The sequence below is a fragment of the Sprattus sprattus genome (genome assembly GCF_963457725.1).
Source record: "Sprattus sprattus genome assembly, chromosome: 8".
In the NCBI taxonomy this organism is placed as follows: domain Eukaryota; kingdom Metazoa; phylum Chordata; class Actinopteri; order Clupeiformes; family Clupeidae; genus Sprattus; species Sprattus sprattus.
Genome location: NC_137927.1, coordinates 1796322 through 1820208, shown reverse-complemented (window position 1 = coordinate 1820208; position 23887 = coordinate 1796322). Strand labels below are relative to the sequence as shown.

Here is a 23887-nt window from a genome sequence, read left to right as displayed (position 1 = left end):
GGGATTCAGGTCTCGGAATTGGGCTGGCCATGACAGGGTCCTGATCTGGTGGTCCTTTATCCACACCTTTACTGGCCTAGCTGTGTGGCATGGAGCATTGCCCTGCTGGAAAAAACACTCCTCAGAGTTGGGGAACATTGTCAGAGCAAAAGGAAGCAAGTTTTTCTTCCGTGACAACGTTGTACTTTGCCTGGCTGAGGTTTGTAAAAGACCATAAGGATTGAACCAAAGCGGACAGGAGGTTCTTCTAAGTTCGTCTTCTCTGATGAGTCTAATTTTCAGCTTTGCCCAACACATGGTCGTCTGATGGTTAGACGGAGACCTGGAGAGGCCTACAAGCCACAGAGTCTTGCACCTAATGTGAAATTTGGTGGAGGGTCGGTGCTGATCTGGGGTGCCTCAGCAAGGCTGGAATGGGGCAGATTTGTCTTTGTGAAGGACGCATGAATCAAGCGAGGTACAAAGTTTTCCTGGAAGAAACCTTGCTTCCTTTTGCTCTGACAATGTTCCCCAACTCTGAGGAGTGTTTTTTCCAGCAGGGCACAGCCAGGCCAGTAAAGGTGTGGATGAAGGACCACCAGATCAGGACCCTGTCATGGCCAGCCCAATTCCGAGACCTGAATCCCATAAAAACCCTCTGAAATGTGATCAATAGGAAGATGGATGGTCACAAGCCATGAAAAGAAGCCGAGCTGCTTGAATTTTTACGCCAGGAGTAGCATAAAGTCACCCAACGGCAATGTGAAAGACTGGTGGAGAGCATGCAGAAACACATGAAGGTTGTGATTTTAAATCAAGGTTATTCCACCAAATATTGATTGCTGAACTCTTCATAAGTTAAAACATTAGTATTTTGTAGTTTAAAAATGAATAATAGCTTGTTTTCTTTGCATTATTCGAGATCTGAAGACACTGCATCTTTTTTGCTATTTTGACCAATTGTCATTTTTCTGCAAATAAATGGTCTAAATGACAATATCTTTATTTGAAATTTGGTAGGAATGTTGCCAGTAGGTTATAGAATAAAACAAAAATGTACATCTTACTTTAACACATACCAATAAATAGTAAAACCAGAGAAACTGATAATTTTGAAGTGGTCTCTTATTTTTTTCCACGGCTGTATGTGCACGGTGAAGTGCTAGTAAGTGTTCACAAGCACAAATAAGGCCCTATGAACGTTCACCACCAGCTGCTGTATGAACCTCCGTGAGGGCAAAGCATAATAAAGTTGGGGTGATATGGCAATCACTGTATTTACACGCGCTAATGGAAACTGTCCCGTTTATTATATCGCAGTTCCTGCGATAAGGAACGTCTCGGTTACTTAAGTAACCTTGGTTCCTTAAGCACGGAACAAGATATAATAATAGTTGCGTGATACAGTGTTTTTCTTCTTTGGGTGGGTGTTTCAACGCTCAGATTTTGATCCAAGAATGATAGAGCAGCGCGCTGTGGTTTTTATAGGCTCCGGTGGGGGTGGGGCCAGAGCACGGCGCGCTTCTCCCTGCCTAGCGGCGTGAATGAATAAAGTTCTTTGAACCAGTCCATGACACTAGGTCAAGTCCCGTTTATTATATCTTGTTCCGTGCTTAAGGAACCGAGGTTACGTTAGTAACCGAGACGATTTTTCAACCATGGCTTTACTTTTAGATCTTGAGGGGTCCAAACTTAATGATCGAAGTCGATCCAGTATTGAGTAGGAATGCTATAACTGGACACTGCAAAACTGTAAAGAAACTGTAGAAAATGACTGTGACTTATTGAACAATGAAGTGACTTATTTGTGTGCAGAGCAAGTACATTTATTTATCTTCCACCACAAACATCGCCATGTTGAGTGCAGTCAAAACTACTTCTTGGAGCACTCAAAAAATGTTTAGAGTTGGACATTTAGATTAATTCCTCCACTTGGAGATCCCACCTGCTCATGAATGCACCACTACTTACAACTGAAGTCAATGGGAGCTGCAAGGCAATGCACTGTCATGTTTTCCCAGTTGAAGTCAATGCAAGCTGCAAAGCAATACACTGTCATGTTTTCCCAACTGAAGTCAATGCAAGATGCAAAGCAATGCACTGTCATGTTTTCCCAACCTGCTGCTTCTTATTCTTCAAACTGACTTTCTGCAAATAATTCAGCTCAACCCACTTAAAGTAGAGACTTCATTCCACATTAATTTTGCAGGTCTCGTAAATGACACTTCAGCTATGTTATTTTCATTTTTCTACACTTAATATATTTAAAGATTTTTAAGATTCATTGAAATGAATAGTGGACTCTTGAAGACAACATTCAGTAACTGCAAACTGTCCATTGTAAACAGCAGACTGACACTGCTCTAGCTGTCTGTCTGTCTGTCTGTTCCCCTCTCGCTCCCTCTCTCTCTCCTCAACTGTCACTTTTGTCATCTTAATATCAAACTTCCCATCCACTATTTCTTTCTCTTTCTCTTTTTCACTCACTCTCTCTTCCAATCGCTCTCTCTCTATCACTGTATCACAGATCCACAATGAAGTTCCTATGGTAATGTGCCTCTTTCTTTCTTTGAGTCTAATTTGATGTCCTCTCTGGCACTGCTTTTAGTGATAATGAATTTAGAACCCAGCTTTGTAAACAAACCACTCAGGAGGACAAACTGTCGCCTCAGTCTGGGGCATTCAGAAAAGAGATGAAACGAGAAAATGACAATAAGGACATTTCTATTAAACTACTAGTGTGCCACCCTCCACTGTACATCTCTGCATCTCTTAGGGAGTGGTGGTTTGTAAACAAGACCCCAGCAACTCCCTTCAGCACCCACCCACCCAGATGAATCAGAACGGCTATGAAAAAAAGGATTGCTGCCTAGAACATGAGTACCTGATGAAAGGGAAACATGTGTAGAGAAACACTAAACAAAAGAGTACCCCATTACTGGACATCTAGCTGCCCTCTACCTTGGGCCAACACATGCATCATTGACCAGCACAGGTATACTTGGGCCAACACATAAACTATAGACAAGTGCCCACGGGGTCTCAGGTTTAAATCTGACCCCAGGTCACTCCCCATCTCTCTCCATCTCACTTCCTGTCAATGGTCACTGTCCCATATAAATAAAGGCAAAAAACCTCAAACCTAAACTTGACTAAGGGGGTTGAATAATTGTGAGATGAGCACTGTGTATTTTTGAACAGCAGTATGTTTTTGTGAAAGTGACAACCCTAGTCATTGGTTAGTTTGTTATGTCCTGTATACACCAGTCTCTGTGTGGGCAGAAAGGGTTAGATTTAGGTGTAAGTAGGGTAAGTGATGTTTGGTTAGTTTGTGATGTCCTGTACACACCAGTCCCTGTGCGGGCAGAAAGCCCTCTCCACGTGACCACCTGCGATCAGGGCGTTGGTGTGTGAGAGAGGCTCCAGAAACTGGTTCAAGAAGCGTGAGGCTCCAGACTTAAAAGCCATATATCCAAACAGGAGAACTACTTTCAAGTCGGGGTTTCCCAAGAGACCTAGAGACACAAAAACACACACCACTGGTCAGATTGAGGCAGTTTATGGAAGGGTATACACACGTGTATGTGTGAGATTGTGCATATGTATGTACCTGCTTGCTCGAGAGCTCTGTTGTTGAGTGTGTGCTTGCAGAAATGGAATGGTCTGACTCGAAGCCCTTCTATGTGGGGAAGCAGGAGAGCAAACCCAGCCTCTCCATCTTCATGCTCCTCTGGGATGGCAGCGGGGGAGCCCACAGGGGTCACTGCACACAGATAGATATACACAGCCACAGTTACACTTACAGTGGAGATGATGTCTAACTGCTGTTTTTTTTCTGTTTTGAGCACTAGGTATAGGACACTAGCAGCTTTTTTATTTTTGTATTTAGGGTTGCCTTGACAGTCAGAAGCACACTAGTAGACAGAACAGCCATATTCTGTAACCATGATGTGACTACTAAATGTTGCTAAAAGCAGAGTTTTTTTCCATAGGTGGACAGCATGCTTTAATAATTCCATGACAAACATGGAGGGGTATGGGTCCTGAACATGGTGGATATGGGCCCTGAACATGGTGGATATGGGCCCTGAACATGGTGTGATATGGGCCCTGAACATGGTGGATACAGGCCCTGAACATGGTGTGATATGGGCCCTGAACATGGTGTGATATGGGCCCTGAACATGGTGTGATATGGGGCCTGAACATGGTGCAATATGGGCCCTGAACATGGGTGAATATGGGCCTTGAACTTTTTACGTTACGCTGTTTCCTCACGGACCCTATTCTCAGAAGCTCCGGACGCCACTCCCTGTTGATAGAGTTGCTACCTACTGTGCTCTCTAGCCCCGGAACGCTGCTTATCTGCTTTTGTACTTAAGTATCCCAGTGACTGCGCTCACTACTACTACCTTTCACATTACATCGAGCTTGGGAATATTCTCCCTCCATATACTCTGTTACTCTCGGCTAACTGTCCTTAGTTGGCTCCCACGGCCATGGCTTTTTGTACTACCTCTGTCTGCTGCCTGGCATGTAACATGTTGAGCGACTCCCCAACACCCTTCAATGGCCACACTACTTATTGCTAATCTAATAATAACTTAAATAACAGTTAATCGTCATATTTCATCTCTTATATTTTGCAGATACACCGTAGCTAGTAAATTCGTGTTTTGTTTTGTTTTATTGATCTTGGTACAATGAGAATAAATCCAGTAATGAATCTTTTCTACCATGCAATATGGAGGTGCATGTGTTTGGGAAGCTTTACCAAGATATAAATTAAAAAAATGGTTGTGCCTGCCATGGTTGAGTTCCAGTTTCCTGCTTTCCTGTTGAAAGTTCCACTCTAAATAAGGCCTAGTCAGTCTTCAGTCACCTCCTGAAAGTTCCACTCTAAATAAGGCCTAGTCAGTCTTCAGTCACCTCCTGAAAGTTCAACTCTAAATAAGGCCTAGTCAGTCTTCAGTCACCTCCTGAAAGTTCCACTCTAAATAAGGCCTAGTCAGTCTTCAGTCACCTGTCTGATGGAATGGGCTTTGTCATTGTGCACCTCCATCTTGCTCAGGCAAACTGAAAATAAGGGAGAGCCGGGTCAGTTGTCACACAGTTGAGCAGTCACACAGTTGAGCTGTCACACTCTTAATTCCTCCAAAGTTAGGGGCACTATCCTAAAACTGAAATTGGTACATTGTACGATGACAAGGCCAAACAACGACCAATAATCTGCACATCTTTGACCATTCAAATTTGCCCCTCACTGTGCACCTCCCGGATTAACCCTCTTTTCCACTGGTTTTGTTCTGTCACAACCTCCGCAACGTGTCTCCCCACCCTCTTTTTCTCAGTGGTTGCTTCTGCTCAACCTCAACAAGTTCCTTATTAGAGATCAATGATACCAGACTCCCTTTATTCTACTTTGATCTCGTGTCTTATCAGAAATAAATGATACCAGACTCCCTTTGCTCAACTCTGAGCTTGTGTCTGGATAGCATGTGTCCTCAATACACCAAACCCGCTGAATTTCACCAGCCTCACCCATGACTGACCAATACCCTCTGAAAGCTGCTTTAAAGTCTCAGACGGGCTGAGAGAAAATGGTGTAAATCCACCCACACCGCTTACCTCAACGGTTAGCAGTCGTTCCCACCATCCTCCATCTTGCATCAGTGCTGTCAAAACTGCTTTTAACAACAAGATCAGCAGTACCAGACACTCGGAGTAGTTTTTTTGATAGTGGAAAATAATTTCAGTCAACGGTTTACTCCGAGGTCTCCTAACTTACTGAAGGATGATGTATTTAATTAACACAGAAAACGTAATACTACTGTCACTTATCCACACAGTGATTATTACCACTTATAACTAGGGATGAGAACCGATAAGATTTTAACGATTCCGGTTCCTTATCGATTCCTGCTTATCGAACCTATTCCTTATCGATTCTCTTAACGATTCTTATAATTGGGTAAGGGGTGAAAAAAGAGCACAAACGGGTTTTTTACATTAATGTTCTTTTATATAAATTTCTAGAATGTTTACATACACATTTAAATAAAACTTACATAACTTAAATAAAATGTGTTCTGTTTAATATAAACGTTCATAAAAATAACAATGCTCCTTCCTTTTGTAAAAGGGTATATTATTAACTGAGCTGCCAAAAAAATGTAACTAGCAGTGGCAAAGACTATTTACAATTTTTGTGCAGAAAAATTTGCATGTCTGCCTTCTCTGGGAGGATACGCGATCGCTCAGGGCTAATTGTGTCTCCAGCTTGACTGTATATTTTCTTGTAGGTTGCTTGGTTGTATTGCTAATAGCGAACTATTATGCTTAACGCTTCTAATAGCAATGTAGAGTCCACTACAAACACAATAATGTACTGAAACATACTTACTTGTATCATGTACAAACTAGGCACTTAGTATATTTAACACTTAGCTATTGCTGCCACTGAATTGGCTACGAGAAACTTATCAATATCGAACTGTCAAACTGAGGGAGCTGCACGCGTTATTATTAACGGAGTCTTTTGTACAGCCTAACCCTACCCTAGAACCAACAGAGGGGAGGCAAGCACTGCCCCTGCCTCTAGCCAACGGCTGAAAATAGAAGATTCTACAGTTAAGCTAGCCTAGTTAAGTTATATATAATATATGACAATGTCCAACCACCCATTCTGTTAAGCAATTCAATGCTAAGTTTAGTTATGGTTAACACGAAAACGCAAACGTTTGCTGATAACACACGAGTAACACCGTTATGACTTATGATAAAACATTTTGAGGAGTTTACCTTGGCAAGGTAGGGATGAAGCGCCGACGTTAGTTGAGCTGCTGCTGGCATCGAAAACGTGACATTCTTGTAATTTTATACCATGTGTGCTCAAGTGCTTATTCATTCCCTTTGAGGAAATAATTTTTTTACAGAGGTTACAAGTGACCGTGTTTGCATCCGTTCGGGTGAAATAAAGCCACACTTTAGATCGCTTCTGTCGAGTTGCCATTTCTGCTGCGGTCTGATTATTATTAAGAGTTCGCGCATGCGCAAACGGCACATAGACCCTTTAACAGACCCGGTTATGAATTTGGCTAACGATTCCAAAGATTCGGCTCATTGGGAACCGGTTCTAAACAAGACCCGGTTCTCGGTTCCCATCCCTACTTATAACAAACCAAGGTATTAGCGACTAAAACAAATAAAGTTATCAAGATACTTAATAAAAGTAACCAGCTTAGTCTCTGGTCAGAGATACCTAGCCAGCCCACCACTATAACTTTATTCACGTTAGTTAGAAATAGTTTATGTCATTACATGTTTGCTAAGTTCCTTGCTTGAAAAGCCACTGATGCTTGTCTGGTTTTCTGTTCTTGCTCGCGAACAAAGCGGGTTACCGGCTGCCTCCTCTCCGGCATTGAAGCCTTACCCCATCATGCTCTCCATGTCACTTGCCTGCAACAACGTCATCTCTCCAGGTGTGTCTTGGCACATTTGAACTCCTCCCCCAAGCGCATCATTGATTATTCCCATACAGAGCCACAGTACTAAGACAGCGATGCATCCCAGGCCATGTGATAATCGATTGAATATGGATTATGCCCAAAGGTAATGCTGAAATCATACCGCATGAAAAAACCTTGTGTGATTTATCACTTCATGGTCATTGTGAGAACCACTGAAAAGTGTGACAACATGCCCCGCTCTCCCATACAGCCATCGGCCCTCTGGTGGCTGAGTCTTGGAACTTCTCATTGTGATCACTGCTGAGGAACAGCCCTTGCACTAAGACTGCATAGAAGTCATTAGTGAGGGCTCCATTAATAGAAGTCATTAGTGAGGGCTCCATTAATAGTCACTCCACTGTCAATATTTGTCACACATGTGAGTTTCAAATGTCAATAATGTACACTGCACACTGTATACCCACTTAGCTGTTTTGTATGTATCATGTATACCATATGATGTTTGTATGTATTATGTACACATATATGTTGTGTACATTACCCCATGTATGCTGTGTACATCTACAACTTGTTGTTTCCCCTCCACTTCTGCCATACGCCCCCCCACCCCCCCTATCTCTACCTGGCCGACCTCAAGCAGATGAGTCCCCTCTTATGTGCCGTGGTTCTGCTTAAGGTTTCAGGGCGACAGGGGATTTTTCTCTTGCCCCTGTCGCCATTTTGCTTGCTCTATTGCCTTCAGACATTACATTTTTGTTTCGATTACTATAGAGGTTGTTTGGTTTATGCTTGCAGAATAAAACTTAATTTGGGAAGAAGATGAGAGTGTAATCCTTACATATAATCCCTGGTGTGGCTATGCCAACGATGTCACAGTTGTCTGGCAACAAGTTCTTCAGAAGTCCTACAAAATCAGGATCTTCACTGTTGGTTCGGCGTGCTGAAGTGAAGCAAGAAGACAAAAAGAATCACCACACTTTCCTTTGCATACATAGAAACAATGTCAGATTTCATTAAAAAAGAAATTAAACATTGTTCTATTTATACGGTTTTCAGTATTTTTCAATATAAAAGTCCTTATTTTCCATTAAGCAAAACTATCCTGAAATTAAAAAAAACACAAAAATGCTTGTGAAATCTGAAAAATCTGAAATATTTTCTTGATTTCTTTATTTGCATATGATACTGCGACTTTTTTGTGTGAATTTGAGATACAACATACGAGAGAGATTCAACAAATGTAATTAAGTCATTATTTCAACATAAATCCCTGCCCATCCCTTGAGGTAATACAGACAACACAAATATTAAGTCTTAACATACCAAAGCAATCAATTTTAAATGAATTCGAAATAAATGTTTTGGTTTGGCACCACTACAGAAATTTCAATTTTCAATTTCAATTTTATTAAGGATAGCCCCTTGAGATGCAATATCTCGTTTTCAAGGGGGTCCATCGATACATTACATGCCATATTTTGTGAAATAATAACAAAATAGCCTACATACTGGAAAAAAACACAAAACACAAACACATTCACAATCAAAACAATTTACATTGCACCCCAGACCAGCCCCCATCCCCATTCCCGTTCCTCACCAGCCACTAAGTTTCCAGCATATGGGCATGTAAACAGAGACACAGGGTACACATAGCACTTGAGAGAAAGAAAAGAAAAGAATCGCATATTTGTACCCTTCTCTCTGGGAAGAAAAAGACAAGAGAGAAATAATATCATTAAGAAACTAAATATGATAATAGAAAAAAATAAATAGAATTAAATTAAAAACAAGAGCAGGGAGTTTCAATATGCGTCATTATAGCTGATTTGAAAATTTGGAAAGATATAATAGACCTTAGAGAGGAAGGAAGGGCATTCCAGTCTGCCGGTGCTCTACATTTAAAGGCCCGCCGCCCAATTTCCTTATTGAGCCGTGGGGTAACTAGGAATAAGTGGTCTGTGTGCCGGAGACTATATTGGGAACTAAAGGGAATTAATAGTTCTTTCAGGTATAATGGACACTTAAGGTAAATACATTTAAAAACAAAAGTTAACCAATGGAGTTGCCTCCTGTTTTTGAGACTTGGCCAGTTCAAGGCCTCATACATTGTACAATGGTGGGTTCTGTAGGGGCACCGGAGCACAAACCTACAGAGACTATGGTATAATACATTCAGAGGACGAAGATTAGTATCAAAGGTACTACCATAAATAACATCACCATAATCCAAGATAGGGAGTAATAATTGCATCACAATTCTTTTCCTAACATCTTGTGAAAAACAATCAATAGAACGATAAAGAGATTTCAGGGAGCCAAGTACTTTTTTAGTTAGATAATTAATATGAGATTTAAAGGATAGCCGTGGATCAAGCCAAAAGCCTAAATATTTAAATTCCTCAGTGTGTTCAAGTACTGTACCATCATTCAGGGTAATTAACCAGTTGCGTGACCTCATTGAGTCAGGTCGGGTGAAAAACAACATATTATATGATTTTTTCTTATTTAAGAGAAGCTTATTTGATGAGAACCATGACTGAATCCGGGAGAAATTAAATTGCAAAGTATCTTGTATTTGTGAGACATCGGCTCCAGACGCATACAGAACTGTATCATCAGCATGTAAATGGATAAGACAGTCAGAACAGACTTGCGGGAGATCATTAATGAATATTGAGAACAACAGAGGGCCCAGCGATGAGCCTTGTGGAACACCCTTCTCAATAATCTGGTACTCTGATTGACTTCCCTGAAAGGAGACACATTGAGTTCTGTGGTGAAGAAATGAATTAAAGAAAAATCAAGCATTAGTAGAAAGCCCTATAGTGTAAAGTTTTAGCAGAGTCTAGCAGAAGGTATGGGTTGACCATATCAAAGGCTTTTGATAAGTCAAAAAATATGTCCATGTGGGCATATATGGGCATGTTATTATCAGCTGCTGACAAGATGTAATTTGTAAATTTTAGGAGGGCAGTAGTAGTTGAATGGCCTGGTCGAAAACCTGATTGGTGTTGAGATAAGATGTTGTTTTCTGTAAGATATGATGATAATTGATTAAATATAAGTTTTTCAAATATTTTTGCTGTGCTATTACAGTTTTTCTCAATCGCTTTGGCGAATTTTTCCAATCACTGTTTACTTTTTCAAAACAGCTCATACACAGCCCTTAACAGAAGTTGAAATGACCAAAACACTATATGATGTTTGCAGAATGACACTACCTTCTCAAAAATGTATCACACACCCATCAAAACCAAACATTTCCTTCAAAACCTACAATTTGTGCTCAATTGAAAATTTATGTTTTCTCATTTATTTAACAATGGATAGCAAAACTCAAAATACAGCTTTCAATATCAACCTATGAAACCATCACTTCAACTTTTGTGCAACACCCTCACAGTATTGACTATTTTACCACTGACAACGTACTACAATTTGGGTTTTGTACTGAGCACTCTAACTTAGGGAATATACTGTCAGAAAGTATTCAAAATCTGAAAATTTGTATACAGTACAATTTTGTAGTTCTTTTTTTTTGTATTGCTAAACACTATATCATATATTCTATAAACAAGGACCTGTCAACACCATTGATTACGTAACATTTGTTCTACTGTGCACAAAATGGCAGAGATTCTGACACAAAAATATTTACAGTATTGCAGTCCTTTTTCCACATTACATGTATATTCTGTACGTCAAAATGACAGGTTTCAATATACAGTGAAAAGGTCAACTCTGTTCTGCAGTGAACAATCTCCCCCTGCCACCAGTGTGGGCCAGTGTGTTGATTCTGTAAAAATAGTGCAATAGGCTGTAAATACTGTTACAATATACGTAAAGTAATCAGAATTTGACCGTATATGTTGTAAATAACTTTAGTGAAACTACAGTATACATTGTATTGTGACAACATACTTTACAAAAGTATAGAAATTGTTGTTGCCAAGAGTGCAAATACAGTGAAACACAATACATTATATTGACTGTGAAGGCCAGCAAAGAGTCATTGTCATTGCTGAACGTACAAACAATTGATACCACAGTATGATAGCTCAGGTTTGAAAGAACCCTTTGGCCAGCCTCTCTCATGGAGAGGTCATGATTCACTATGGATCAATGACTCTTGCCCTAATTTCATTTGAGCATCTTACACGAATGCCACGTCCCCTGACAGGGGCCCCTCTACCTCTACCACAACCTCTTCCTTGTCCTCATCCTGAGGTTGTTGGTGGTGGCCTCCTTGATACATGCTTGTTATCAACTTCAATCTATTGACCCTTTTTTAGAGGTTGAGAACTGCTTGATTAGTTTTGCTCAGAGAGTTCACACAGGTGTTGACGGCATTTAGAATATAGAGAGCAGTGTCAGTAGGCTGCTACTAAGTGTCTGCAATGTGTTGACATGGTTATTCAATTAGGTTTTGTGTCTTTCTCTGAGAAGTGTTTCAACTGTTTTGAAAAGTGTGTTGAAACTCAAAGAAATTTGCGTGAAAGCAATGAGAAATGGTAGACCCATTTGCCAGAGAAGACTCTTGCTGTGCAAAGAAGATGTGAGCATTAGATGAAGTTGACCCATGATTCGCTAAATGCCGTAAAACGATAGGGAAAAACTGTAATAATTGATATTGGTCTATAGTTATTAACATCAGAGGTGTCCCCTCCTTTATGAAGAGGAGATACCGTAGCACTTTTCCAGGATGCCCGGTGTTTCGCAGGTTGTGAGTGACAGGTTGAACAAGTCTGCCAAAGGAAACGACAAGACGTGAGAGGCAAGTTTAAACATTTTTATATCTAGGCCATCTGGACCTGCACTACATTCAGAACTTAGATTGTTAATGACCTGCTGTACATCAGTTGGAGAAATAGATTTAAAACAAAAGAAGGTAGCACTCCTGTTCTGAGTAGGGAATGGACCTGAGTGATTGAAACTAGAATCAGAGAAATGACAGTTTCTGCCAATAGCAAACACTTTGCAGTTTGTTTGTTTGTAGTTTATTTAGCAGGGACAAAGCAGTGCACATTATTACAAACATGACATGGCAAGGCCATGACACAACTTGCAGATGTGAATACATAAAAGGTTTGTAGCTAGATAGCTAATTTGCAACCTCAGTCCCTGATCAGGCTACCTATTCTAATAAAATATATAAGTCACCTAAAATATACAATTATACAATTAAACAATATATAGGCCTACAGTATACAATTATACAAATATATGCTATCTTAAAACATACTTCCTATAACATTAAAACCTTGTGCAGAAAGAAGAAACAATATGATGAGTGCAGAGCTGCCAACTCTCACGCTTTCGCCGTGAGACACACGCTTTTGCATGTTTTCACACGCTCTCACGCCGCACAGTCAATTTCTCACGCAAAAATGTTCTGGGTCGAGATGCGTTAGTTCCTTGAACTCCCCGGCGATAGATGGGACACAAATTACAAATGTAAAAAAGAGAGAAGAGAAAGCAATTACCAAATGTTTAGTTGTGTAGCCACCACGGGCTCAAGCCAGTCAACCAGGCAGGGCGGCAAGCCCGCATGCGGCTCTTTGCCGGCTGACGTGCGGCTCGGCTCCTGCTCGAGTGCTCACTGACTTTTCTCTTGGTGTACAGAATTTTCATATTGTAAAATAAGCATCTAAAATGCACATTTTGCACGCAAAATATTTGGAAATACAGACAAAAAGCTGTCCGATTTGAATGGGGTATTTATTCATGTATATTTTGTCATCACGCGATCTTGAGAGATGTCTTCAGCTAACGTAAATGCATGGCAAAGGGTAGAAGCTGCTCCTAAGCTTCTCTCCCAGGGCAGGGTGCTCCTGCTTCACACACATCCAAAACAAAATCCTAGCAGATGTCTTCATCAATATGTTTATTTTTGTGCCATATTTTAAATCTAAATGTGTTAATTTCTCTTCCTAAAACCCACTAGAGGACACTATTTTATAGGTTATTTTCAAAAAAAATCTTATGGGGGAGCATGCCCCCAGACCCCCCTAGTTTTGCTGGGTCACAAGAAAAAAATAGGTTTTATGCAGGGGCTTATCCCCCCCAAAAAATGGAAACCTAGATTCGTGTGGCGAATTTTGGTCACCCCTGACAAAATCTCACTCCAAGGTTTTTTGAAAAGTTGGCAGCCCTGTGAGTGTGACCTATACTGTGTGTGCATGTATGTGTGTTATCTATTGTGTGTTGTCATGATTACATTTTTGGTTTTCCTTCAGCCAGTGTTTCAGTTGTCTGTTAAATGTTTTAAACTCAGTTTGTGTTTTTATTATAGTTGGTAAATTGTCCACATTTGAGTTCCAATTTGATGCATGTCGAGTCTAGCATACAAATCGGAAAAAAAAAGTGCCTTTCAACACTCGCATGGGATTCCTCTGGGAATAGCAAGAACACCGGCGTCTCCATGGATAGATACACCGAGCGGCATACCCCGAAGACGGAGGAGGGAACGTAAACAGAAGCGGGGTTGCAGGTCTGGCGACTTGGCTAGGCTAAAAAGGGCTCCAAACAGACCACCACTGCCCAGTCTTTACGTCGCAAATGTCAGGTCTCTAGGAAATAAGATGGACGAGCTTCATCTAGATATATCGACGCGGTCAACCATACGAGACAGCTCCATCATAGTTATCACGGAAAGCTGGCTACACTCGGGGATCTCAGATGCAGCTGTGGAGCTGGCAGGTCGCTCACTTCACCGCAGCGATAGAACAGAGACTTCTGGTAAGAGTCGTGGAGGAGGACTATGTACATATGTAAATAAGGACTGGTGTACAAACTCCACTGTCATCGATCAGCATTGTTCACCTGATCTAGAGATGCTAGCAGTCAAATGCAGACCATTTTATTTACCACGCGAATTCTCCGTTACCGTGGTAACCGCTGTATACATCCCACCAGATGCCAACGTTAATGCAGCACTTGGCTATCTACTAGCAGCTATAAACAAACAGCAGACCACTTATCCAGAGGGCGTTTTTATCGTGGCTGGTGACTTTAACCATGTCAACCTCAAGATGGTGCTGCCTTGCTTTGATCAACACGTAAAGTGCGCAACTCGAGAAAAACATATTCTGGACTGTGTGTATTCAAATATTAAAAAGGGATACAGGGCCTCACCCCTCGCACACCTGGGCCAGTCTGATCACCTGTCACTATCCCTGATTCCCGCATATCGCCCCATCATTAAAAAACAAGAAGCTACCATTAAAACGTTTTAGGAAGTGGCCTGAAGATGCATCTCTACAGCTCCAGGACTGCTTTGAAAGAACAAACTGGACCTTGTTTTTTAATCAGGATGTAAATGAGTATGCCTTCGCTGTCCTCTGTTACATCAGGACCTGCATTGAAAATATCACCACCATCAACCGCAGCAGGATTCCCCCTAACAGGAAACCCTGGATGACTGGGGAGGTACAGGCTCTTCTGAGGGAGCGCAACGCAGCTTTCAAATCAGGTGACAGAGCACAGTACAGCATAGCCAGGCACAACCTGAAAAAAGGCATCAAGCAGGCCAAAGCCACGTACAGGGAGAAGATTGAGGGCCACTTCACCAACAGAGACCCAACACAAGTGTGGCAAGGCATACAACAGATCACGAACTACAGGGGAAGCCGCAACCCACCGACAAACATCAATGCCTCCTTAGCAGAGGAGCTCAACCACTTCTATGCCCGCTTCGAGACACCTGGGCTAGATAATGGAGCTGCTCCCCCACCTGCTGGCACAGACCACACAGCCATGGTAACAGCAGAGGAGGTAAGACTCATCCTCAGGTCTGTGAACACAAGGAAGGCAGAGGGACCAGATGACATTCCAGGAAGAGTGCTCAAAGAATGCGCATACCAGCTTGCAGATGTCTTTACGGACATTTTTAATATGTCTTTAGCCAAAGCGGTCGTACCAACCTGTTTTAAAACAGCCACTATTATACCTGTGCCCAAGCAAAGTAACATCAGCACCTTAAATGACTATAGACCTGTGGCACTCACTCCCATCATCGCCAAGTGCTTTGAGAGGCTGGTGGCGAAGCGCGTTAAGGCTTTCCTCCCTCGCTCCCTGGACCAGCATCAGTATGCTTACAGGGAAAACAGGTCCACTGAGGACGCTATCGTCACAGCCCTCCATTCAATGCTGACACACCTGGACAAGAAGGAGACACATGTAAGACTACTCTTTATAGATTACAGCTCGGCTTTTAATACCATCGTCCCCAACCGGCTGATCACCAAACTCCTTGATCTGGGCCTCAGCTACAGCCTGTGTATGTGGATTAAGGATTTCCTAACAGATCGCCCGCAGACAGTGAGACTGGGTACTCTCACCAATCCTCGAGCCTGTCCCTCAGCACTGGAGCTCCACAAGGCTGTGTATTGAGTCCCCTGCTGTACTCCGTATATGACTGCACCAACACCCATCCTTCAAATACTGTCATCAAATTTGCAGATGACACCACTGTGGTAGGACAAATCACCCATGAAAATGAAAGTGCCTACAGAGACGAAGTTGACAGACTGACAGAATGGTGTCAAAAAAACAACCTGACCCTGAATGTCAGAAAGACAAAAGAAATCATAGTCGACTTCAGGCGGCAAAAGGCGAACCCTCAACCCCTCATCATCAATGGTGAGGAAGTAGAGAGGACCTCCTGCTTTAAGTTCCTGGGGGTTATGCTCTCAGAGGACCTGAAATGGGTGATGAACACAACTGCCACAGTAAGGAAAGCACAACAGCGGCTCTACTTCTTGAGAATATTGAGGAAAAACAACCTGTCTCCCGAGCTGCTTAAGACTTTTTACCACTGCTGCATTGAAAGTGTGATCACATACTGTATCACTGCATGGTACGTCAACTGCAAAGAAAAGGACAGGAAATCCCTCAGTCGGGTCATAAGGTCTGCTGAGAGAGTAGTTGGACTTCCACTGCCTCCCCTGGATGACATCTTTAGGACGCGCTGCCTCCGTCGAGCATGTGGCATTTTAAAGGATGAGACTCACCCCGCAAACCATCTCTTCACCCTGCTACCCTCTGGCAGGCGCTACCGGGCCACTACAGCCCGCACCTCCAGACTGCAGAACAGTTTCATCCCCAGGGCCATCACAGAACTTAATATTCACACTACACTCCTACCCTCCACCCAGCACAACTGCACTTTTGTTAGTGGTTGCACAAACAAATTTCGTTGTGTATCCAATGCACAATGACAAATAAAGTCTATTCTATTCTATTCTATATGGATGGCCAGTGTTTAGCCACTTTGTCATATGGATGGCCAGTGTTTAGCCACTTTGTCATGGATGGCCAGTGTATAGCCACTTTGCAAACAAATCTGAACCCTGATCCATTGATTTTTAAATAGTCTTTAATCTATTTGAATCTGCCTTTACTTTACACAATTATATTTGCCTAGTTATATGGACCTTTGATTAGCTGAATGCTTTCAGCATTTAGCTGGACTTAGATTAAAAGTTAAATTGAGTCTAAAAAAAAAATATATTATTTAATCCTGGCCACCTGTTTCTTAAAGCCTGACCTTTTTGCGGTCTTTTTCAGTGAATACAGGCTGGGAATCACCAGGCATAGATGATGGTCATCTTTAACAGGATTCAGCTTTAATTTAGTTGTTAGCTTTATCCCCCTATGGCCAGTTCTTCAAACCTGAGCAGGCTTCAGTCAGTGTTTTACACATAAGAGATCGCCAGTTCAACTTCATTGGCACTACAGTCCCAACTTCAACCTGGAAGTAGGTGGCTATCCTGTGTGATTGTAACCACTTTTTGATGGATTGAAGCCAAATCATATCAAATTAAAGTATTTTGTAGTTAGCTAACAACTTTAATATATTTTGTGGTGTTGCTGAGATCAAATGCAAGCAGCTACGAGTGTGCTTCAAGTAGCTAGCATTGCTAACTTGACAAAACGACTACTTGGCTTATTTTCATGGAGGATCTTTTATTTTTCTTGCCTGTGTGCCATTAAAAGAAATTGCCTGTGTTGTCATATAAATCTACGTTATCTTTGTCAATCCCTTTGGCAAGCAAATGTTCCGTTCATATTTCAACAAGACATGTCTCAGAAACGAACTAAACTCCTCAAAAAAAGTTCGGAAACATTTCTTCAGTCGATTATCCCTCCCCTTTAATAATACCAATTGGTATTGTATTGTATATCGTTGGAAAGCCTGATTAGTCACCTTTACAACGAGGTACAACTTGTAAGGATCGTGCATTCGTGGAATGAGCAACACAGCTAACCGTGTGGGTAGCAGCCCACATTTTTTTGCCAAAATCCCCAGCAATATTCTTCTGTTGGTATTCACTCTTGTTTTGAGTTGCTTGGTGTATTGGATGATTCTCCCACAGTATTAAGGAAAAAACAACACGTATTGACCATTTTTACACTTTATTCATTTTACACTGTCAGGGACCTCAGTAGCATGTGGAAGATCCATACGCAGCCACAACAGCTTGGCACCTCCTGTGGGATGGCATCCCATTCCTGAACCAGAATTTGTAGCAAGTCAGCCAACATGGTTGCGTTGGTCACTCTGGCACGTACAGCACGCCCAAGCTGATCCCACAAGTATTCAATTGGGTTGAGGTCTGGACTCACGGCAGGCCATTCCATCCTCTCCACTCCCAAGTTCTGGAGGTACTCTGTGATGATCCTGCCTCTGTGGGGGCGAGCGTTGTCATCCTGGAGGATTGATCTAGGTCACAGATTCTGGAGATATGGGATCCCCGCTGGCTCCAGAATCTCATTCCGATATCTCACTAAATTCCAACACAAGAATATTGCAGTGGATTTTTGGCAAACATTTTTGGGCTGCTACCCACACGGTTAGCTGTGTTGCTCATTCCACGAATGCACGATCCACATGCTACTGAGGTCCCTGACAGTGTAAAATGAATAAAGTGTAAAAATGATCAATATGTGTTGATTCTCCCACAGTATTACGGAAAAAACATCGAATCCACCAAGCATCTCAAAACAAGAGTGACTACCAACAGAAGAATATTGCAGGGGGTTTTGGCAAAAAAAATTGGGCCGCTACCCACACGGTTAGCTGTGTTGCTCATTCCACAAATGCACGATCCTTACAAGTTGTACATCATTGTAAAGGTGACCAATCAGGCTTTCCAACGATATACAATACAATATCAATTGGTAATATTAAAGGGGAGGAATAATCGACCGATAAAACATTTCAGAACTTTTTTTGAGGGGTTTAGTTTGGTTGCTTGGTGAGATATCCACTCTATGACATTTGCTACCTTACTCCTTCTAACGTTAGCCTTTCCACCACTGAAATGCTAAAATGGAAACAATTAGTAGTGTTTGACAATTTCTTTGAGTATAACAAGAGTGTTTTGAAGTTTTGAAGAAAACTCAAAAGCAAGTTTTGCCTGACAAAAAAAAAGATTCATGGTTGAAGTAGCTCTCCATTACTTTTGAAGAAGCTTACTGCATCTTTTTTTTTTTTATCTGTGATATCTTTTGTATAATCTTACGTTATTAGGGTTGACAAACAAGTTGAGAGAATTGAGAGAGAAAGCAATTTAGTGAAGTGGTGACATATAAGCATCACAAACCATCTGTACTGGTCAGACACAAGCTCTGATTTGGGACCAGAGAGGTTTGCCAAATGGATGTTTCTCATCAACCACATTCAAGATTTTCACACACACTCTGATCCAGAGTTTCCTTTGTGTGAATGAAGAGTGTCTAAGGACCACAGCCATCCCTGTAAGCAAAATGACGTCCCCTAGACGTCCTGTAATGGTCTCTCTGAACGTTCTAAAAACGTAAATGTGTATGGTTCCCGTGACAACTTTAGGACGTTTTGCACGACGTTCCAAGACCGTCCCGAGGACGTTGCGGTGACTACTGGGAAACGTTTTCTATAGGTCATGGGGACGTTATGCAGGACGTTGCAAGCACCTCCCGAGGGCATTGTGGTTACGTCTGGGGAACGTGTTTCTATAGGTCCTGGGGACGTTCTGCAGGAAGTTGCAAGAACGTCCTGAGGGCATTGTGGTGACATCTGGGAAACGTGTTTTAGACGTCCTGGGTACGTTATTCAAGGATGCACCGCGGACGTAGCAGGCACGACCGTGTTTGCTGAGCTAAATGAAGAAAATAAAATAATAATAGATCGCGGAGCCGTCATTTTGCTTACAGGGCGCACACACACACAAGTTCATTTATTTTACACATTTCATATGATATGCATAGACACATACACAGACACACACGATTACGGGCATGGGAATTGAACCGTAAACCTTCCTATTACTAAACGAGATCGCTACCTACTGTCCTAACACTGTCTGATTACGATTGTGTCACTTTAACAGGTTTATCACAGTGTGAGACAGCCAACAAACTTAGTCTTTTTTCCGAGGGTTTGAGGAAAAGCATATTGTAGCAATCTCAGTCACTACGCATTGAGGGTTTTCCGTAATGATTACTTTTTAAATTAACATCCATGGCACATCACGGACGTGCGGGCAGGGAGGCAGAATAACTAGCCAAACTAAGAATGATGAAATAAAATAAATATGAATGCTTCTTTACTGATCTGTGCTATAAATGTAATGTCTGCATGATTCCAATACAATGCATAGGCTACATAGGAAGGTGACCAAGTGTCTAGCTTTAACATATTGAGCTTTCCATAGGCCTTCAAAGATGCTGCAACAGAACGAAGAGCTCACCGGTCAAATTGTCTGATTGGAATTTCTTTAAAAATCCCGTCTCGCAAGCAGAATCTGGATTTGACAACAATTCTAATATTTAGGCCTATAAAGCAAACGTGCACTGCCCTTATTATGTTTTAAAGGAACAGCCTAATCTGCCGTTAGAAAGTTATTTAACAACACGCATATGCTGCATTTTAAATAAAGCGCAAACCCTCGGTTTCAAACGAGGAGCGAACTGAGTGAGAAGGATCCAACATGGCCAAGCAGACTAGCCTTAAAAGCTTTTTTTCAGAGGCCAACTGAACTGAACAACAGTGATGAGGGTAAACCTTCTGACGAGGATGAACTTGTCCTGTAATACCTGCAGTGTTGCGCGTTTCCTTTTATTATAGGCCTACTGCGCGCCGAAGAGCCGCGAGCGGTATTGCAGACAGAGATTTTGAAAAATTATAGCACTCGCAGCATATTGAAAATTGGAGCTTTGAACTTAGTTCAAAATTTTGAATTATGAACAATGAACTGAGCAAGTTCATGTAGAAAGTGAACTTTCCAAACACTGAATACCTGACTCATTGAACAGAGCAATGACCATGTTGCGGCGCTCATTTTAACGCCACAGCAGGTTGCGCTTAAAGGCCACTTATTGACGCGCATCAGACATAAATGTTTTTGTTTCCCATTGTAAACTTAGGAAAATAAACATGTTGCATTCTAAACTACCTGATTATGTTATTATTTAAGCTATGCAGGCGGTCAGTTTTCTTCAATAGGCTAATTTAGAAGCAGAAATAGGTTAGATATTTGGCCGGCTTTTCATTAAAATGTCGGTCAAATGAAAAACATTTTACTGGTTCAGAGAGGACCATCAGAGGACGTCAAGGGGACGTTTTGGAAGGACCAAATGCGAATGTCCCGCAGAGGACCACAGGTAAAGGTTACGGGGACGTTTTTAAAGGACTTCCTGGGGACTTATGCTGAGTGACCAAATTATAACGTTCCTTAATAGTCCGTTTTAAGGCTGATGCGAACGTCACGCAGAGGACCTGCAGGTAAAGGTTACGGGACGTTTTTAAAGGACGTCCTGGGGACATGTGCTGAGTGACCAAATTATAACGTTCCTTGATAGTCCGTTTTAAGGCTCATGCGAACGTCACGCAGAGGACCTGCAGGTAAAGGTTACGGGGACGTTTTTAAAGGACGTCCTGGGGACATGTGCTGATCAAATTATAACGTTCCTTAATAGTCCGTTTTAAGGCTCATGCGAACGTCGCGCAGAGGACCTGCAGGTAAAGGTTACGGGGACGTTTTTAAATGACGTCCTGGGGACGTGTGCTGAGTGACCAAATTATAACGTTCCTTAATAGTCCGTTTTAAGGCTCATGCGAACGTCACGCAGAGGACCTGCAGGTAAAGGTTACGGGGACGTTTTTAAATGACGTCCTGGGGAGGTGTGCTGACAGACCAAATTATAAGGTTCTCTAAAAGTCCGATTTAAGACTCATGCGAACGTCACAGAAGGACCAAACGTAGACTTGCTACGAACGTCAAAAACGTTCTGGTAACGTCCTCTAGCGAACGTTGTGGCGGGGACCAATTGGGGACGGTTGGGGACCTTGCGAATGTCCTGTTAACGTCCTGGGGACGTTCCCTGTTTGCGGGGATACCATACCCTTGTTATAGTAACCTTACCCGCACACTGTATACCCACTAAGCTGTTGTTTTCCAGTTCTTGGTTGCTCTCTTCCCATATTAGCTACTTTCAATTTTGTATGTGTTATATATATGGGCCATTCTACCGAATTCGTGTAATATGCAGTCCCTCAACAATAAAAACTATTTACAAAACAATTAGGTATTTAGACATAGATATTTACTAAGAAAATGTTATGGTCTATATAAACCCAATGCATTAAATGACATAGTGATAAGCTAAATATATACAAAATCAATATTTATAGGGTACTTTCTATTGGGAAGTAGCTGTCCCCAACCCTGACATCTAAATTTCAATGCCTTTAAATAACACTTTTCAATTTTTTTTGATTTTTTTCAATGATTTAATTTCAAAGATCTTTATGATTGGGTTGAAACAGAACTTGGAATATTTAGATTTATTGTGGGTTTAATTTTTAAATCAATTAACTATACTCAAAAAATCATGTCCCTAGTTTTCATGTCACTACCGGAACACAAGAGTTTTAGTCCATTGGCTGAGCCTGTGTTTTAGCCACGACCCTGCATTTTTGACCATGCAGTGACACTGCATCCCTGTCCCTCATGGTTGAATGGTAAGTAGCTAAATCCCACAGTTTTTATATAAATGTGTTCCAAAGTCTGAAAATCGACGTGTAACCTTAAGAATTGTCACTACCAAACCCATGTTTTCTTCAATTAAGTAAACCTTTTGGGGTTTCATGCAAAATCTTATGTTTGTATGTGTGTACACCTCTTCAAAGATTTGTTTGCAAGCCGTGTGCTTGCTAGAATTCTTTATTTATGCTTAAAGTTAGCTAGAATTGTCACTACCGAAACAGTCACTACCGAAACATAAGGTAGTGACCAGATGATTTCGGTAGTGACAAAATGAAATGGTAAGTAGTTCAATCCCATCATTTTAAAATAAATGTGTTGTGTGGACTAAAGGGCGGCCCAGAGCACCTTTTGGAAGATTTTTGGGAGAGAAATGAACATCCATCCAACAGTGCAGTCTCTACCGAAACAGTGCAGTCACTACCGAAACAGATAAATTGAACTGGAAAATTTGGTAAAAATTTCATTTTTATGGATTTCATTGTGAAAACCTTCAAGAAATATTTGTAAAAATTCTCTTCAGAGAAGGGAAGGAAACACAATCTGAACAGGTCAATAATAATACTTTTGTACTATAGTAAATGTGATGTTTCGGTAGGGACATTATTAGTGGTGGGGACATGTCCCCCCCGTAACTGACGCCTATTCGTAGCCTACACGCCAGGCAAGCAAGCCAGCCAGCAAGCTCCAGCTCATGTTCTAGTCTTTTTGTAGTATTTTGATTGGCTGGCTTTGATATTGAATATGCACGAGAGATCACGTCCATTCAGCCATCTATACAAGACAAGATTTCATTGCGACAGGCAGTTGAAAAACGGTGTTTCTTGTAAGTAGCATTGTTATTATTTCATATATAATCATTATTATATAAATAATATGTATATTACGTATACGTACAATTTGCAACAATGTGTATCAACAATATATCTGTCGGTCAGGGGTCAGCCACAGGTGTACTTGCTAACTAAGTAACATTAGCAGAGGTACTAGCAAATTTACCAGTACTATGATATTTCAGTTTCACTAATCTGGGTTGCTACTTAGAGGTCGTTGGCAACTTACTGGTATCTTTATTTAGGGAATATAACTTTGGTGCATCAATTATTTATTTAACAGTAATTGAGGACTAACACTAACACTAAATGACAGGTTTACACAAATCAATCAGTTTTGCTATCATGCTATGGTCCTTGTAGGGAGAGTGGAAAGGAAGGACAGGTGGAAGACTTTGAAGGAAGACGAGTGAAATAGATAGAGCAGATTGACTTCCCCAGATGTGGCAGATATTAATTTTCTAATGTTGAGTAGCTAGTCTGACAATAATAAGAAGGCATTTGCACTTTCCTGAAGTAGGCTACATGTAAAATAACAAGCTTTTAAGGCTGTTATTAATATTATTATTAATGTTGT

General features: G+C 41.4%; 1 protein-coding gene across 1 annotated transcript in view; it reads right to left on the bottom strand.

Moving 5' to 3' along the window:
• The window catches only part of fbxo22 (F-box protein 22), a 76393-nt gene that overhangs the window by 7344 nt on the left and 45162 nt on the right, over window positions 1–23887 (bottom strand). Inside the window, exons 4-6 of the mRNA XM_080844020.1 lie at window positions 8287–8388; window positions 3590–3742; window positions 3329–3494 (exon numbers count right to left, since the gene is read on the bottom strand). Coding sequence (XP_080700146.1) covers window positions 3329–3494; window positions 3590–3742; window positions 8287–8388 — 421 coding nt within the window. The remainder of the gene's footprint in view (window positions 1–3328; window positions 3495–3589; window positions 3743–8286; window positions 8389–23887) is intronic.